The sequence below is a fragment of the Boleophthalmus pectinirostris genome, unplaced genomic scaffold, assembly GCF_026225935.1.
Source record: "Boleophthalmus pectinirostris isolate CB_2022bp ecotype Guang Dong unplaced genomic scaffold, ASM2622593v1 HiC_scaffold_164, whole genome shotgun sequence".
In the NCBI taxonomy this organism is placed as follows: domain Eukaryota; kingdom Metazoa; phylum Chordata; class Actinopteri; order Gobiiformes; family Gobiidae; genus Boleophthalmus; species Boleophthalmus pectinirostris.
The window spans coordinates 1-17,766 of NW_026571103.1; the positions used below are offsets into that span (position 1 = coordinate 1).

Here is a 17,766-nt window from a genome sequence, read left to right on the forward strand (position 1 = left end):
ATAATATTGATGAATTTGGTAAATGTACATTTTAGAGAATATTAATGACAATGAAACTTTTTTAATATAATGAATTTGAAATCTGGTATTTATGGAAATTAGAATGAATCAGTTTTTATTGTTTTAAACTTTAATGATGAATTGGATAGGGGTTATTTTAAGGAGACACTGCTAATGATGAAATGTTGTTGTTAGAGTTGGTTAATGTCAATAGATTTTTAAATGGATTTTGTACCTGCCCAAGGATCAAGGACTCCAGATAGAAAGTAGATTGTAGCTAAATCTGGCACAGAGCATCTTTTCTCTCAGAGATGAATGTTTGTTTTGTGCACTGTCCTTGTTTTAAATAAATAAATAAAATAAAATAACAGTTTTGAACGCTCATTAACATATAAACAAACAAAATAATTATCTCCAAATGCCATCCAAAGATAGTACCTAGTTTCCAAATAGAAAACACACACACACAAAACTTCCTCCAATGCAACTAAAACAACTGGAATTTCTCAACAACAATGACACACAAACAATCACTAGTTATTGTTGAAGTACAGGCTTTGAAGTCCAGTATTAATTATTGCGCATGTCATGCCACATAGCTTGCAGTCAGTACATGTTATAATATTACAGTACCTCTATGGTCATTTTTAATTGTATTATTTTATGTATTATTATATTGTATATAATGTTATTACAGTTCTATGGGTCAGAGTTTTGTTATTTTAACAGACCCACGGCTAAGACACACGCTCTCTCTCCATGGGCCCCTCCCCGAAACATCTTCATTACGTCATCACTAAGCGACTCCATGTGAGCACGCTCGAAGGTAGGGCAGAATTTGTTATTTTGTTTGAGCTTTTCATTTATAACATTCAGACACTGAAACCCTACATTTAACCGGTTACTTCTAACTTAACTTCTCATGTCCGTTTGCTAGTCACTGCTGTCGTATTCACGAGAACCACTGATTGAGTAGAAAGTGATCTTGAGTAAAGTCGATACCCGAACACCGTTTTTACAATATTTGTCTTTCGGCTTTTGTCAAGGCTGGTTCTTTCATGACAGCCACACTAATACTGTGACCCTATCTCCGATTGTGACTTGACTGTGCATTACTTTTCAGGTGGAGGGTCCACCACCTTCTTGTCTACATTACTTTGGCTAAAATATTCCATTGTGTGGCATTAAACTTGTACATTTCCATGGAGACAAGGACCTGACCAAGACCAAGTTACAGGACAGAGGCATGCCTGCTCGCGGCGACAGTGCATGTTTATGTTCTTTTTGAGCAATAAAGAGCACCTGTAATTGACTATAGACAAATGGTTTAATGCCATACAGTGCAACATTTTAGGTAAAGCAATAATATCTGGTGGTATTCTCTCCAGAATAGATACATAATGCACTTTAAACCCTAGTTTATGATGACTTTATGTAAAATGTGTCAGAATATGCGAAATACTAAATAATGTTGGTGTTCAAGTAGAATTCCCAAATGTAAAATGTTCAAATAGGATAGGATCTATAGGATATGATGACTTACATTACTCTAATAATTTTTTCTTTTTAGGATGAACGTAGCCAGACAGTGGTGTGAGGGTCATACTTCTCCCATCCTGTGTGTGGGGGCAGCTTCTGGTCCAGAGGGTCTCATTGTCTCAGGATCAGAGGGTGGACAAATAACTGTCTGGAACCAGGAAGGTGTCATAGTTGGAAATCTCCAACTAGCTGGTGAAGATGACTGTACTAGTGTTATTTTCTCACCATCCGCTCCAGCACAGCTCTATGTGTCTCATGGAGAAACGGTGAGTGTGGTGGACTACAGAAACCTGAAGAGCAGTGTGGAGCAGTTTAAAGGTGTAGGTGAGGAGGAAATCAATGCTCTTGCACTTAACGAGACCAGCTCGGCATTGGCTGTAGCAGATGACTCAGGAGCTGTCCGTATACTGGATCTACCGGGGGGGAAGGTATGCAGGACTTTACGCAGACACACCAACATCTGCTCCTCACTGGCTTTCCGACCACAAAGGCCCAACAACCTTGTGTCAGTAGGACTAGACATGCAGGTCTGTAAACTCAATATTTTATTTGTTACTTAAATCCTATGTAATTGTTAATGTATTTATTTTTTTCCCCAGGTCATACTTTGGGGTTTACAAAAGACCCGGCCTCTGTGGACCCTTAACATCCAGGACATTTTGGAGGAGGAGGAGCATCACCAGCAGCCGGGTCAGCTCTTCAACCCACCACTGGCCCATTGTGTTACAGTGTCCAGTTGTGGAAATATAGTGAGCTGTGCAGCTGAAGATGGACGGGTACATCTGATACGAATTGGTAGTGGATCAAAACTTGAGCAGCAAGGCTCAGTCAAAGCCCACAGTCAGGGAGCCTCACAGGCACATTTTGTGAACTTTCTTTCTCATCCATACTGGCTCATCAGTGGGGGCAATGATAGCCATGTTGCCCTGTGGGATCTCAGTAAACACCCTGTAGTGGAGGGAAAACTGAAACACCAATCTGCAGGAAATGATGGGAGACGGAAGAAGAGCAAAATCAAAACTAAACACAAGAAAAAAGACAGAACAGCGCCATTACAAGAAGCTGAAGCACAAAAAGACAGCTGCAAAGAGAATGAAAATGCAGCAGAGACTGAAAGTGTGGATTCATCTAAGCCCAAACTAAAAATCAACCATGGAGAGAAGGTGAACTGGCTGTGTCCAGCTGTACTGAAGGGGCAGCCAAGTGTGGTGGTGGCTGATCAGAGCTCTAGTCTTACCATCTACCCACTTATCACAGAATAGACAAGAGTTTCATTGGACATTGGCCTTTGTAGTTTAGTTTGACAAAGCTTTCACTAAACAGTATTTATGGTGGCAGATATTTTACCGTAATTTAGCAGAATGACATACTTAACAAAGTAAATGGATTATTAGTGATCATGCATATTTTCATACAACCCCTTTGCTGTCCTTGTCCAACATTGACTTATAAATGGCAAGAATTAAAATTAAGATGTAACTCCTTGTTTTAATTTGTTTATCTTAAGTATATAACACCAGCAGACAAGCAAGTGCTAATTTTAAATATTTTTATTAACCATCTTTTAAACAAGCAGAAACTATAACATAAACGAGTAAATACAATCACTTTAAAAGCTATTTTACACTTTTACACAATTTCAATTCAACTCCTGCCAAAGCAGTGAAAAGGCACTAGTAGTCTGACTTTTGTTCTTTTTTTTTTTATTAGTTTCTAAATCTTAAAGTCTTCAGTCTTTCATGTTCCATTTTAAAAGTAGATATAAATGACTGTGGTTTACAAAAATAAGCTGCGCCAAGTATTTAATTTAACCCACAAATTGCTTGGCTGTAATAAACTTTCTATTCACAGTACTACCAAAAATCCATTGAAAAAATGTTTCACACATCAAACAAACTTTTAAACTTTTTTAAATAGGGTGAACATAGATGTTGAAATGATTTTGTACTTGGTTGGTGTTATCTTACATTTCATAGATTATCTTTATGGATTCTACAGCTTTGCCAGGCTTTTCTCCAGATTTTCAATGTCTGCTTCTCCCTCTTCACCTTTGTTGCCACGGGCGCTACACTCCACAAACTCCACTTTCATGGGCAGCTGGCTGAAATCAAAGTCCTTCCCCTTCTTTCCCAGGTACACACTGCCACCAAGAGAGCCATCCTGAGAGCTCAGAGCTGCAGATCGAGTCACTCGCAATGTGTTCCTATAAACAAATGCACAAATAACATATTCAAACATACAGATTTATACATTATTAATGACTAGTTTTAAGTAACAGGTAGCCTATAAAAGATGCAGAAAAAAACAATGGCTTCAATGCTTACAGTTCCTTTTCCAGTTGTTGTTGAATCAGTTTGGCCGATTTTGCCATTGTGATATCTGGTAATAAGGTAAGGGAAATGATGCAGTGGGATATTTAATGGCATTGGCAAAGAAATAATAAAACAAAAGCAGGTTTACCTTGTTTGTTGCATGCTATCAAAATAACTGGAGCATTTCTGTAGATTACATTGTCTGTCAAGAGCACATACAGAAACTCAGCCACGTCACGGACTTCTTTCTGGAAAATGGCACTGTCGACTACAAATACAATAGCTCTGAAACAGACAGATAATTTTTCAGACGTGTCTAGGGATTCAATGATACTGGGGATTATTATCACTATTGGCATAAAGAATGAAATGTAGTTTTAATAAATATCAATATTTCCCACTCCTTCTGAATCTGTCCAGCTTACCTGGCTGCAGACTTGAACTTTTCCAGATACTGGGAACGAAGACTGTCATGTCCTGGAAGATCTATGAGAGTCCAGGTGCTGCTCTGAAGGTAGGAGGCAGATTATTAATACAGTTACCTCTAATGTTGACTCAGTTTAACATTGGTCTTTACTCACCTTGTCGTTTTTGGTTTTATATGGAGCACTGCTGTCAGTGATGGAGGTCTGGGTTCTTTTAAACTTTCCTGACAGCAGCTGTAATACAACATAAGCACATACTCCACATTAAACTTTTATCCATGCTTGTGTGCAATGGCCATGATGGTGATGTGGCCTTACCCGGCTGAACAGGAGAGTCTTCCCTGAGTCACACAGTCCAATCAACAGAACTGAACTCCGAACAGTTTTACTTGTGAGAAAATATTTCAGAAAAACTGAAACACAGAGAGCACTTGGATATTACTTAGTGCATAACTGTAGGTAAACTACATGAGCATTTGACAGCTGCTCACGTTTGATATAATGCAGAATTTGCAGATTACTTACAATTAACACAACACTCTACTATGTATATTTGCCGAACAAATCGCACATTAATGCCATTTAAAAGTGTGTGTAAGATATTGCTAAGCCCATTAGGCCTAGCATGGTAAGCTAATGCTAGCATGCTAAGGAAGGAAAAATTCTTACCACATGTGATAATAATAACTGCCAAAGCAACAATAATCGATATGAGGAAAACTGGATCTTGTTGTTCCAGTTGCTGTCGAAGAGTCTGGATATACAGCTCTAACACAGATACAGCAGTTTCCTCTTCTATTTGGTCTCCCATATTCAGTATGTGTTCAACCTCCATCAGTGAACGGGACACGTCTCCTTCCACTGCTTTGCCCCACGGCCTGCCCGCCACAAGAGGGCGCTGTCCTACAACACCCGGTGCCTACATAGAGTTTATTGTGTGCCTGCTGCACTTTTACCAAGAACACTAAAGTGAATAAGGTACAACTTTATTCTGCCTTATTCTTTAATCAAAATAGTTAAGACTGATATGTCAATTAGACACAATAAAGGTTGTTTGGAATACAGGCCTGAGAAAAGAATTGGGGAAAGTAGAGGCCTAACTACATTTATTTTCAGATTATATTATTTTAAGATTATTTTTTTTTTATCGACTGAAATGACTTATGTCCGTCTTCACGAGTAATTTGTAGTGATTGCATAGCTTCTTTTCTTTACAGGGACCAGATGCGGTACTTGTGTTTTACGCATTTTGACTCTCACTCCTTGACTCTCACTCGTTGACATTGACATTAAAGTACGTAAACGTTCCCACCAATCTATAACAAGAGCTCGTGTGTAATTGATGTGCTGTTGTTAGAGCTGTTTCTCGATGGGAAGATACAACCAAGTGGTTTTCTGTGGAGTTTGCTGAGTGAGTGAGACTTGCTCTCCTCAGTCCATTTGTGTTGCTATTCTGATTTGTCAAGGAGGAGCTGAAGCAACAGACTTTGTTTGAGCATCGTTGCTGTGTGGACGAGGAAGATGGTGGCGTTATCGTTTCTTTGCGCCTTGTGCATTTGGATGACTACAGTATGCTCTTCTGCAGGAACTGGAATTATTTATCACATTCCAAGCATCACTTTGCCGCGTCCGCGCATCAAGTCAGAGCAGACCAGCACTGGACCACCGGGCACCGGATCCCGTACGCAGCTCAGGTGGGCTCCTTTTACCAGATTCAGCTGACTGTATAGCAAACACATAGTACAATTAAAAGAACAATCATATGGATGTGATATAGTGATTCAGTGGTATTTTCAATGTGCTTTTGTAAAGCAATGTTTACATTATTTTCAGGAATTGGTGTCAATATACAGTTTCCAAGACAGTGACCTGTCAAGTACATAATGGAACAGAAACTTCTGTGCAAAGAGTGGTTCAAAGTTGTAGATGGCCCGGACCCTGCTCAAAAGTTGTCAGGTAGGAAAATGGTTTAGCCTTATTGTCTTTACTGAACCACTACAATTATCCATTTCCATACACTGTGTTAATAATAATAATGAATGTATACTAATATATAAAGTATTTATTATAGTTTATTTGTTTTCTGGTGTTTCTGCAGTTACAGAACTGTCATCCGACCATCCTTTAAGACGGCCTATAAGCAGGTCACTGCTCTGGAGTGGCGATGCTGTCCAGGGTTTGTTGGAGAAGAGTGCAGAGAAGGTAATTTATGATTGTACCATTCAGTTTATACACCAGAGAACTCGGTCTTCATTTGTTACCAAAATGTTTGTGTTTTGTTGTCCTTTAGTTAGTTACTCAATTGTTCTAACTAATGTACTTTGTGCGTCATAGCTTAAGTTTACCAGATGTACATCATACCCAATGAAACTGAAATCGAATGGACTCTCATCATGGTCCTTCTGAATAAACAGACTGAGCCGAGTGTGAGCCAGTTTAGGGCTTGGTGATGGGCAGCACTCTTCTTAGAAACCACAGACCACAGATGTTAAGCCTAGAAAACACAAAAACTTTCACCCAGGGGCCAGACACCACAGCTAGACTCTGAGGTTAGATCAAGGTCCAACAAGCCTGTCCCAACACATTTATTTCTATACCTCATGTCTGCAGTGCTCACCACCACAAGCTTTAAACATGAGCATAATGTCCTCTGAAGGCATGCCTGAGGTTGCAGTGGCTTCAACATGCTTGTTCTAAATGGACAGCCATTCAGTGTTATAGCATTTTTGCAGCATACAGATTGTAGAGCAAGGCAATGTGGCACAGCAAAACATTGGCATGACCCATTCAATTGTATCCAAGATTAACAGTGACGTCAGTGTGAATGCTTTTGGTCACAATTACCACACCTTGTTTCATTTTCCTGAATTATTCATTGTTGCACTTGGAAGGTTAAAATTGATGATAAGTAAACACTCATTTGCTGTAATAGAAAAAACACTGACATAACTATCAAGGCTGTGGAAATCATTTTATGCCCAGGTTTGGGCATTATTGTACATAAAGATATCCTCTAAGTTGATAATGGCAGAGCTTATGGTTCACTTGAGACTCAGTGGGTTGCAGCAGTGTGAAGAGGTAATGCTCTTTGTTTATTTAATGTGAAATGTTTGCACTTTTGGCTAAGCAGTACGGAGAAAATTACCTCCATATGGATAATCAGAGCGCCAGGTTTTATGCTGTAAATAGGCATTAAAGGAGTGGACTGATGTCACTGGAGTCTGACTTTACAGTGTGTGGAGGTCAGTGGGTCGGTGTTACAAACTCGAGGATCAGAGACAGGAAGAGCACGTTTTTGTCCCAATGAGCTCCATCTGCTGTGAACTGCCCCAACACCAATGAAGAGGGAACTGTGGGAACATGAGCCCCATAGAGATTAATGAGCATGACTCCCCACAACCGGGTCCTTAACATACATGACCACGTAAAGATCAGGCCGTGGCTTAGAGGCTATGACTGGTTTTCCTTATGTGCACCAAAAATATATATATAAATACCAGTGTAAATTACCAAAACTCCAAGTATTTTGTGTTGAGAAAGAATGTAACCCCTGAAAAGCATATTAAACTTGAGAACATGAATGCAGTTTTAATTTTCCCCCAAATCCTAATGCGGCTGTGCCTTAAGCCTTATCAGAACCTGAGCCTCAACCAGTGACATCAGCTCATCGGGTTTGAGTTTGTTGGTAATCTGGTACAGAGGCCCTCAAGGTTGCTAGAGATGTAGAGATAGGGCCAATGAAGGGATCTAATGTTAGATTTAGTTTTTGGTAAGCTGAGAAGACACTTCCTTTCCCCACTTTCACACACTGTTTTCATCCTGTGAGCCTTCTTATGTTTAACTTTGTACCTATGTACAGTTGTGGTAGACTTTAAAGAAGCACTTTGGATATGAATTGCACTATTATCTATTATCTATCTATTTGTGCTGATGATCTGTCTATACTGTATATGTTTTATTTATACTTAACCAAAATCTATTTTAATCAACTTGCCATGTCCAGTAAATCATTTTATTCAATGTATCTCATCTTATTTATTTGTTATGTTATTTTGATAGTTGCAGAATTGATTGCAGCCTTCAGGGAGTTGTTTCGCGCAATCTGGGTTTGGTGTTCTTTTATAAGTAGTAGGGAGGACGTCAAAGCATAAGACAGAGCCACATATACTGTAGAGTTTTCAGTTCTGTCTCTACACTCAGAAGGTACATCAAAGTCCCCTTATCTTTTAAAATAATTGTATTTTAAAAGTACCTCTTGATCTTTTTGATTGCATTCATCTGCTCTGAACCACTTGGCTATTTTTGCCCTTGTTTAACCACATCCTGCTGCTTTTGATTTCTGTCTTTCCACTAACCTGACTTCCAACATGATAAAACTAAACTAAATCCCTTCTGTGCTTGTCTGGACCCAAGTGTAAGTAAGTGATATGTCTGATGTCTGTTCCACCTCTGTTTGTGCTCAGATATAGGCCAGAGAATACCCCTTGACCCAATGGGAACCTTGGGATCTCCCAGTTCCTCTCCGCTCCTGATTTGAGTGATGAGCCTGTGCCGTTACTCCTTCTATTCTTTCCATTACGTGACATTTCCCACTTGACTTTCTGTCAGCTTGCTCAAACATCTGGCATTGTAGATTCATGCGAGAGACATTAATGATGCAATTTTGTACTTTTGTCAAAAAGGTCACCTCAACATATACTCTACTGTTGATAGTTTGAGGGCAGGCATTGAGGTGCTGCTGAGCTCTCTTGCTTGTGGATATAGTGTGATTTTAAGACACTGGATAGAAGGGCTGTGGTTTCTTCATACTGTGTTCCACCTATTTCTCCCTGATTTACAAGTCAGAGTTGTTACATTGGTCCACACTACCATCTAGCGAAGTGTGGGTTGGTTTGTGGGTTTAGTCTGATTGGTGATTATGTGCCCAAGCCCAAGTCACTGTCTAAACTAAGACATACTTGTAAGCATTGTAGCATTTTGATTAAACTACGGTTGTATGCCATTACATATTGACACATTTTATATCAAGCTGAAGTTATCTTTTTCTAAAGTATTGTGTGGCCATGGAGCTTGTAAAAGCTAAATAATCTGTCTTGATATCTTTCATTGTGAAGCTGTTTTTCTTCTATAGTGGCTGTCCATCAGGCTCCACAGTTAAAGCCAATGAAGACTTGCTGAGTGACAGTATGTGTGTGAGGTAGGGGATAGTTTGTACCAGCTAGTGTCTATAACCACCATGACTGAGGCAAACACAGCTAGACATTGAAGCTGAATGAGAGTGGACACATTGTTTGAACAAATCATTGTTGTGTCTCACTCAACAGACAGACTAAAAACGGTGTTTAGCTGCTTTGAGTGTACCCATGTGTGTCAGGATTTGTAATGTTGTTGTTGTTTTAAAAAAATAATAATAAATAAAAAGCCTGTCATTCATTCACTTTTCATTACTTAATTTCAACACCAAGAATACATGTACACTACATGTGAGCCCTTTAAATAATTTAACATAAATTAGCTCCATGAGATTGCATACAGTCATAAACAGTTTGCCTGTCTTGATACATTTTATAAAAGATATTTGTCCATTTTACAAAATTATGGATGTAAAATGATGTAAATATTTACACCATAGTATTCTGATAGTATTCTGTACATAAATATATGTACAGTTTTCTTCTTTCTTCAGCTCTCCATCAAAGAACAGATAAAGTCATGTGAATGCAGAAAAAAAAAACATTTTTTGTACTTTGTATTTATTTGGTGTGCCACACATTCTGAATTCTTCCCATGAGCTGAGCACAATCCAAGAAAAATAATCCAGACCTGCTCTGCCATGGTGTAATTATGGACCCAAACAGACTGTATAGCCGTTGTCCCATTTTAAACATAAGCTTTAACACAACGGAAGTTTGGCTTTCTAACCCAGCATAATTAAATTCCAACACCAGAAAAAGGGATCCCGCACACCGCTTTGTGAAAAATATCACTGTTGTTTTGCACTGCTGGACATTTCTGGGGGCCTAAGTAAGTTCAGCAGTGGGTGTGTGTTAATGCAAGTGATGACAATTACTTGAAAACTGCAGCACTAAAGCATGTTTCAAGATTTAGAAAAACTGCAAAATTGTGAAATCAAGAAATATTATGAAACCAGTTTACTCCTGACTCCAGATTTTGTTTTCTGGCCACATCACCCAGCCCTAATTTTAGGCAATGGACTCTTTACACCTGGCAATCAAATGAGAACAAATCATATCCTTAAGTACGGATAATTTGTTGATATTGTTAATGTGCTAAATGTAATTTTATTCTTCAAAATATGGCTAAAACCAATTTTTATATTTAAGTAATTTAGACAGCGCCACAACAAATGTTTAAAAAAAAAAGTTACATAGTAAACATGTATTCTAAAAAGCTGTGTTTTGTCCGTGGGTGTAATTTCTCCATGTTGTTTTCTCTTTGTCAATCCTTGTTTGACTGAAAGAGCTTATGTTATGTTGTAGCGTAGTCTAAATCGCACTACATCTCAACAAACAGCTTGTGTGGGGTCATCGCGCACGCAACACAAGGAATGCATTTTGGGCTAACTTGTTAATTGTTGTTTCCGTTTGTGGCTGCAAGTTAGGATTTTATTCAGGATCTTAAAGTAAGGCATTTGGGGTGAAAAACATGCCTCATGTGTCCAATATGTCAGTGTTTCTTCCGTAATTATTTTCATGTAAAGGACCATCACCTTTCTTTGTGTACTTTCAAGAAGAGAATTAGGTAGACCAAGGTCCTTCTCTTTTCTGTGTATATTGTACGTTTTTGTTTTTAAGGTATCCCTGCTATGACCGCAATGTGGGTGGGGGAACAATTCTGGGGACTGACAGCTTCATTCCAAGTGTCTTCTGGGCCATTCTCCAAAGTACATGGCTTACATTTAGAGTAAATCCATATGAAATTGGGCAGCACTGTTTTATGGGTTAGCACTCATATAAAAGGATACAAAATTGCTCTCCAAACAGGAAATGTGTAGTTATCCATGGGTTTAGCAAAGCTGGGTTTGCTAAATAAGAAAAAAGTAAAAAGCTGGAAATAGGCTGTCATCTCAATAATGTTTTCCAGGAAGTGCATCTCTAAATATAGAGCTAGACCACATTGACCATCTTCATACAAGTTTGTTGTGCCCTTTGACCTTACATTTGCTTGGGTTTTTTGTATTCTGGTCTAAACCACTATGCATAAAAGTGTGTTTGTTTGTGTTGCCATGGTACTAATGGTTTGGGCATAAGGGAGTGGATGTGCGTCTGGGTGCACAAGTCATCTTGGGCAGACAGGAAAATGCAGAGTCAGAGCGAGGCAGGTGCACTGTGAGTTGCATTTGTGTGCTGAGTTGGAGAAGGAGAAATAATATTTATCCTGCAAGTAAATTACATGATTTAAAGAGGAATTCCTAATAACTTTCAAGGTCTGGTTTCAGTGGTCATTATTCTTGTGCATTTTGGCTTTATGTGTGTTTTGAAAAAAGGCATGTGGAATGAGAATGGCTCATTCTAATTTATATACCTTTCATATCATTACAGAGTGCCTGAACTGTACAACATTCTCCCAAATGAACAGCAGAATTGACAGCATTGAATTAAAGGTAATAAGGATCCTTATGTATATAAGTAATACTAAGGAGTCCTCAGATTTATTACTTTTTTTTAAAGATCAAAAGTTTAGTGGACGGACTTCCACTGCGGCCAACAGTGAACAGTTTATCTCAGGGGTCCACTGACAACGAGGTGGACGCACATCATCCTACACCACCATCTTACCTGCCCTCAGGTAAGTATACTAAATTAGCTTTTGTAAAGTATTATGCTACCACATCAAATTCTAATTTATGTAAATGTTTAAAACGTTTCAGTTAGCAGTGGATCCCCGGGACCAATGGGTCCACCGGGCCCTCCTGGTCCTGCTGGACCTACAGGTCCTCCAGGAAGATCCGGCCTTCCTGGGGTCATTGGTGAGAGAATGGAATTGGCAAAGCAGTTTTGTTCTTCAAAACGATATGACGTTTTTAAAATTATATTTGTGTTGTCTTCACCATCAGGACCAAAAGGAGACAGGGGTGTCGCAGGGGAGAAGGGTGTTCCAGGACCTCCAGGACTTCCAGGTCCTCCTGGTCCTCCAGGACCTGGCTTCTCTCCCATTCAAACTAGGGGTGATGTTTTTCAAGTGAACACCCCAAGTAAATATATCTTTTTCAGATCTTTAACATGACATGAACTTTAAAGAAGGATTCAAATTAGATCAATCACAAACATGTTGGAGTTACACTCCACTATAGAGAAACAAGACAGAGATATCCATACACCCCTATACACTTCAGTATGTATGTAACTTGTAATTTACTTAACTTACTTTTATGTGTAAATAATAGGTTATTTTTGGCTCATGACCAATTACCTGGTATCCCCAGTTAGCAGAACATAAGATAATATCATAATACAAAATTAAATTCACAATTAATCAAAATAATTCACTAATAATGATCATAAACTCCCTTGTACGTTCTCCCGATCAAAGGACTAAATTATGTGATATCTTCTTGGCATTCTGTACAGTTTTTAGGGTTATGAACTACAGATAAGAAGTTTGTCCATGTGGTGATTGACCACATGGAGGCAGCAGAGGACCACAGAATCTACAGTCTGTGGTTCAGAGGCCTGCTGGCTCTCATTACGTTTTGGCTGGGTCTGTCTCTGAGCTGGTTCTGTGTCTGCTACTCTGGAACTCTGTAGATTTGGGTCTGTGGGAGCATGTTAGCGAGTGGGGTTGGGGGTGGGAGCACTGGCTGTAAATCAGGCCTAATTTGTTAGCTGTCAGCACAACAGTCTGTATTTTGGGGAACAGGCCACGGCTCTAAGCCAGATTCTGGGCCGGCTATGAACAAGGGAGGAGATAGTCTGCCACTCATGTGGAGTTTCTTGGGGAGGCTGCCAGGGACTGGGAGAATGTAACATTAGAAAATTAGTTCCAGAGGGAAATCTGCTTCTAGACCATTTCTAGGGACCCAAGCCATGTCTGAACACGGGGGAAGACTCTGAACATATGTTCAAGTGGTGAGAAAGTGGAAGTGTGGCACAGATTCAAACAAAACTCACACTCATAAGATTATTCTTACATTTTGACAAGACTTCCTTTTCGTGTATCCATTTTCTGTGGATAAAGATCAATGGCAAGTGTGTCCAGCTCCAGTACCAGGCCTCATTTAGACTGAGCAGCTGCTTCTGCCCATCACTGTCACATTAGACTGATCCGGCTCTGCACTAATGCTGAAACCAAAGCCTCACTGTTGACCTGATGTCTTCACTTGCTTCAATGCTGTGGTTTTGGTTTATGTTGTATGGTTAGCATTAAGATATAACAGGCCAGGACACATAACTTGTTCCCTCAACGCTCAAATGTGCCCAATTAAAAGCTACTTTTAAACATTTTGGGTGTCAGTTGCCTGAAAATGATGAAAGGAAGTCACATGAATAAAGTCAAGCACTTTACTCTCCCTTTGAAAAGGCTAATTTGTTCTGTTCCAAAATTAAAACAGTAATTGGTATTATATTTGTTCTTTATTAACACTGAGCCTATAAAATGTGTTTCTTATGGCTTTCTACAAATGAAAATTTTACTTACTTATTTAAATCTCTTCCACAGCTTTACCCCCTTCTCAGGTGGTTGTTGGTCCACCAGGTCCAGTAGGCCCTATCGGCCCTGCAGGTAAGAATCCTTTCAAGTTAATAAGTTATTTAATTTCATCACATACCTTAGAAAATACAGAAAATATTAAAATATTTTCTTTAAACTTCCAGGTCCTGCAGGACCTAGAGGACCCGAGGGGATACCAGGGATTCCAGGACAAGACGTAAGTCCTGTACTGTTAATCAAAAATATTGTGATATCTCTCTCTCTCTCTCTCTCTCTCTCTCTCTCTAGATATAGATATAGATATTTCATATTGTTTTCTGGTTTTAGGGGAAACCAGGCCCCCAAGGCCTAACCGGTGTCCCAGGACCTAAAGGAGACCAAGGTGAAAGGGTAAGACTACTGTTCCACTGTTTAATTTAGTGTACTAGTCTCATGCCTTAATAAATCAAATTGTGCTAAACCTCTTGTTTGTTTAACACATAAAAGATGAACTTTTTTTTTTTTTAAGCATCCCTTAGATCCGTGACTAATCATGCTGTCGCCAGACAGGTTTCTTGTTGGAGTGGGATCCCCCCTGCATTCAGCTCTGAACCACATAGCATTTTAACCTGATCCTTTTCCCCACACAGAATAATTTAAGATGGGAAATGGAGCACATATAAAAGCATGCGCATTGTGAAATATTCTTTTCTTTATAGGGGACTCCTGGTGTGTCAGGCGAGAAGGGTTTACCTGTAAGTGCAGTATATTGTTATTGGATCAGTGTTTTTTTTTTTTTTTTTACTATGTAAAAAAAAACAAATCTGTTTTTAACAGGGACCACCAGGGTCAAAGGGTGAACCAGGAGAAGTTCTGAATGAGGTGGGTTTTCATAACACTGAGTGATACCACTGTATTTTAAATCATCCCCATAAAAGTGTGTTGTTTAGAGTGAGGCCGTGCAGCAGCTCAGGGAAGCTCTGAAAATCCTGGCAGAGCGAGTTCTGATATTGGAACATATGATTGGCATTCACGGTGAGAAGAAGACACAATTAAAGGACAGAAAAGGAACAGGCAAATTCTAAATATTTTTTTCTTTATTGCAGAAAACTCTGAAGGATCTGGTTTTGGCATTATCTCTGACCCTTTGTCTTTGCCCACCATTAAGGTTAAGCGCCTTCAAAAGCCTAAAAAAACACAAGTACAAAATGAGAGACAGAGACGAACCTCACTCTAAGAGTAGGCTATTTTAAGTGTGTATTTAAAGTACTTTGTTCAAATATTGCAAAATACCCTGTCAGGACACCCATTTTTAGGATGGATAAAGGATGATGCATACTGTATTCTGTTTTTTAAATTTTTTGATTTTTTTACCTAGTGTTGATGATATTTCCTATACTATGACAATAGTCTTTGCATAACTTTGTATTTTTTTAAAGACCTGTTGTAAATATGATATTGTTTAAGTATAAACCAGTGCAGTAATTATACGATTTTGAACTTTGAAACATAATATCATAAACTGTATTTAAGGGTTTCTGTCTTCAGATAAAAGACTGCTTACAAAACACTTCACTTTTGTTTAGCTGACGACACTGTGTTTAGTGTTTTGGACCAGTGTGGCGGTTTGTCTTATGTCAGCCGTGTCTATTGTCTGTGTCTGGTCAAAGTGATGTAATACACGACGGTCTGCCAAAGAGATTGGCCTCAACTCTGGTAAGAGCATTTGCTGGATAAGAACCAAAAGGATGCTGGATCTTTTCCTCTGGCCAAGTTCTCACATGCTCTTGGCCTAGACCTGTTAATGTGCTTAAGAATTTGAATCTTAATGATGCCTCAATCACCACATAAAATTGTCTCAAATCAATGCATTGTGGGTCTCCAAGAGGCTTTTCTGAACATAGATAAATCTTTTTTTACTATGTGTACCCTTTGCCTTGCTAGAAATATGACTTGTATAGAGAAATCTATAAATGTATGGCTGATCTGGCTAATGTTTACTCTGATGACAAATAGTGTGAAACTGATGTTTTGTATCATTATGGATTACAGTACTGTGCATGTTGTATTTGTTTATATGACTCCTAATTAGTTAGACAATTGTAGTCAGTTATTCTTGTGAAAACATGAAAAATAGCACTTCACTAATTACTTTACGTGTCACAAAACTTCTCTTCATATTTTTTACTTGCTTGTTTTGAGGTTTTGTCTATTTTAATACATTGGTGTGCCTGTGTTGGTTCATATAGCGCTGTCTTCATCAGTGTTGTTTATGTGTATCTGGAACACATAATGAGGTCATGACTGCTGGAAGAAAAGCAGTCACTTAATTGATTCACTGCATGTTTCATTATCTTTTATACAACATCTTCAGGTCACTTTGTTTTTCTTCCATTTATAGTACGTTGTAACCACAAGATATTATTCTGTGTTGATTGAATGATTAAAGTACACAACAACAAAAGGGTTCATTTTGTTGTGTCGCTTCTTTATTGATCATAATTAGACACTGTATGCTGCATCTTCATCACATGTCTGAGCTATTCACAACCAGGCTCCACCCTGCTTTTCATTCTCGCTTTTGTGTTGGTTTTTTTCAGGTCTTTGCCTTGTTTAAGGGTGATGACATAACAGTCTTTTGTAGTCAGGGTTTCAAATGACATCCAGAGTTGTAAGAACAAAGGTGGTAGGTTTCAAACTTTATTACATAGGCCTAGTTAACTACAAATTGATGCTTTATAGAAGTAGTAAAACAACAATGGTAATTTCACTTGTCACTATATTTGCTTCCTGCATGCTGTACTATATGCTTTGGGCTGATATGTGTTATGTTTGCTGTAAAAGATCACAATTGTATTACAAGCCAAACACCAGTATAACACCATAATTTTGTCATTTTTTACATGATCCTATATGTTCTACTCTATGCATCCTTTCATCCACCCCCTTCCCTCTTTCATAACTCTTGTTTATCCTCTCTACTGAGCAGAGACGTGTTGATGATATGGGGCCCGTATTTCCTGGTCAGAAGGGAACAAGTCTCTGGTGCTTTTGATCAAGTGCAAGATGAGACATGTCTGCTGCTCCCCAGTGTGTGCCACAGTGACTGATCTAGCAGTGTAATGGGCAGGCACAAGCAGACCAAAGCAAGCCAGACACCCACACATATTTTACCCAATGCGTCTCGCTCAGGGATACAACATCAGATTGGGCATGTGTAGTAGCTTTTGCTCGCAGTGGGGTGGCTTGTTTGTCCAACACAAGGGAGCAAAAAGGAGATGTTGTGTGTGATTTCCCCTTTCTTGGCCTCTTTTTGCCTCTGACAGTAAGATGGATGATCGCAATCACAGGAGCCATCACTGAGACAGAGTGGAGGTCTATGGGGCAGGCAGACACAGCCGAGGGAAGCCAGCCGTCACATTACAGCACAGTGCTGCTATGGGAACACCCCAGCCTGTTTATTTTTTCAAAAGGGTTCAGTGTTTAGTATGCATTTTCTTTTCTTTTTTTCTACCCCTGCTGTGATGCTTTTTAATCTGCCATTTCAGGGTTAACAAAGTTGGGACAATAAAATGTGTAGGCCAAATCGCATCTATAAAATTAAGTGAACACAACAGCAAAGTCCAATAGACAATAGGTGTGTACAGGATGCTTAAACTGTTTGCTGTCATATCAAGTTTTAATTCTATAGGTTTTGTAATATGCAGATAATTTTTGCCTTCTCATAATCCACCTGAATGTTTATAGAATATAGGATCATAAACACACCATTATGCTGGAAAATCAATATCTGTTAAGCCAATACAAATGTAAGAAATTTTACAATGATTAGTCTGGTTTCT

At 38.9% G+C, this 17,766-nt stretch overlaps 3 protein-coding genes across 3 annotated transcripts; 2 read left to right on the top strand and 1 right to left on the bottom strand.

Moving 5' to 3' along the window:
- Nucleotides 1-703: 703 nt before the first annotated feature.
- On the top strand, nt 704-3,079 carry wdr53 (WD repeat domain 53). The gene is made up of 3 exons (XM_020928655.2): nt 704-826; nt 1,571-2,066; nt 2,139-3,079. Exons 2-3 carry the CDS (start codon nt 1,572-1,574, stop codon nt 2,799-2,801), a joined length of 1,158 nt encoding a protein of 385 aa, XP_020784314.2. The 5' UTR covers nt 704-826; nt 1,571; the 3' UTR covers nt 2,802-3,079.
- srprb (SRP receptor subunit beta) lies at nt 3,075-5,157 on the bottom strand. The gene is made up of 7 exons (XM_020928628.2): nt 4,946-5,157; nt 4,595-4,689; nt 4,433-4,510; nt 4,277-4,359; nt 4,000-4,136; nt 3,864-3,918; nt 3,075-3,742 (listed from the first exon to the last, which is right to left on the bottom strand). The coding sequence occupies exons 1-7, from the start codon at nt 5,109-5,111 to the stop codon at nt 3,532-3,534; spliced, it is 825 nt and encodes a 274-aa protein (XP_020784287.1). The 5' UTR covers nt 5,112-5,157; the 3' UTR covers nt 3,075-3,531.
- Nucleotides 5,158-5,579: 422 nt separating this feature from the next.
- LOC110163691 (collagen alpha-1(XXVI) chain-like) lies at nt 5,580-16,333 on the top strand. Its single transcript, XM_055152220.1, has 14 exons — nt 5,580-5,970; nt 6,110-6,232; nt 6,375-6,478; nt 11,839-11,900; nt 11,968-12,085; nt 12,168-12,266; nt 12,354-12,491; nt 13,955-14,017; nt 14,110-14,162; nt 14,273-14,335; nt 14,644-14,679; nt 14,762-14,806; nt 14,875-14,959; nt 15,031-16,333. Exons 1-14 carry the CDS (start codon nt 5,798-5,800, stop codon nt 15,159-15,161), a joined length of 1,293 nt encoding a protein of 430 aa, XP_055008195.1. The 5' UTR covers nt 5,580-5,797; the 3' UTR covers nt 15,162-16,333.
- The last annotated feature ends 1,433 nt before the right edge of the window (nt 16,334-17,766 follow it).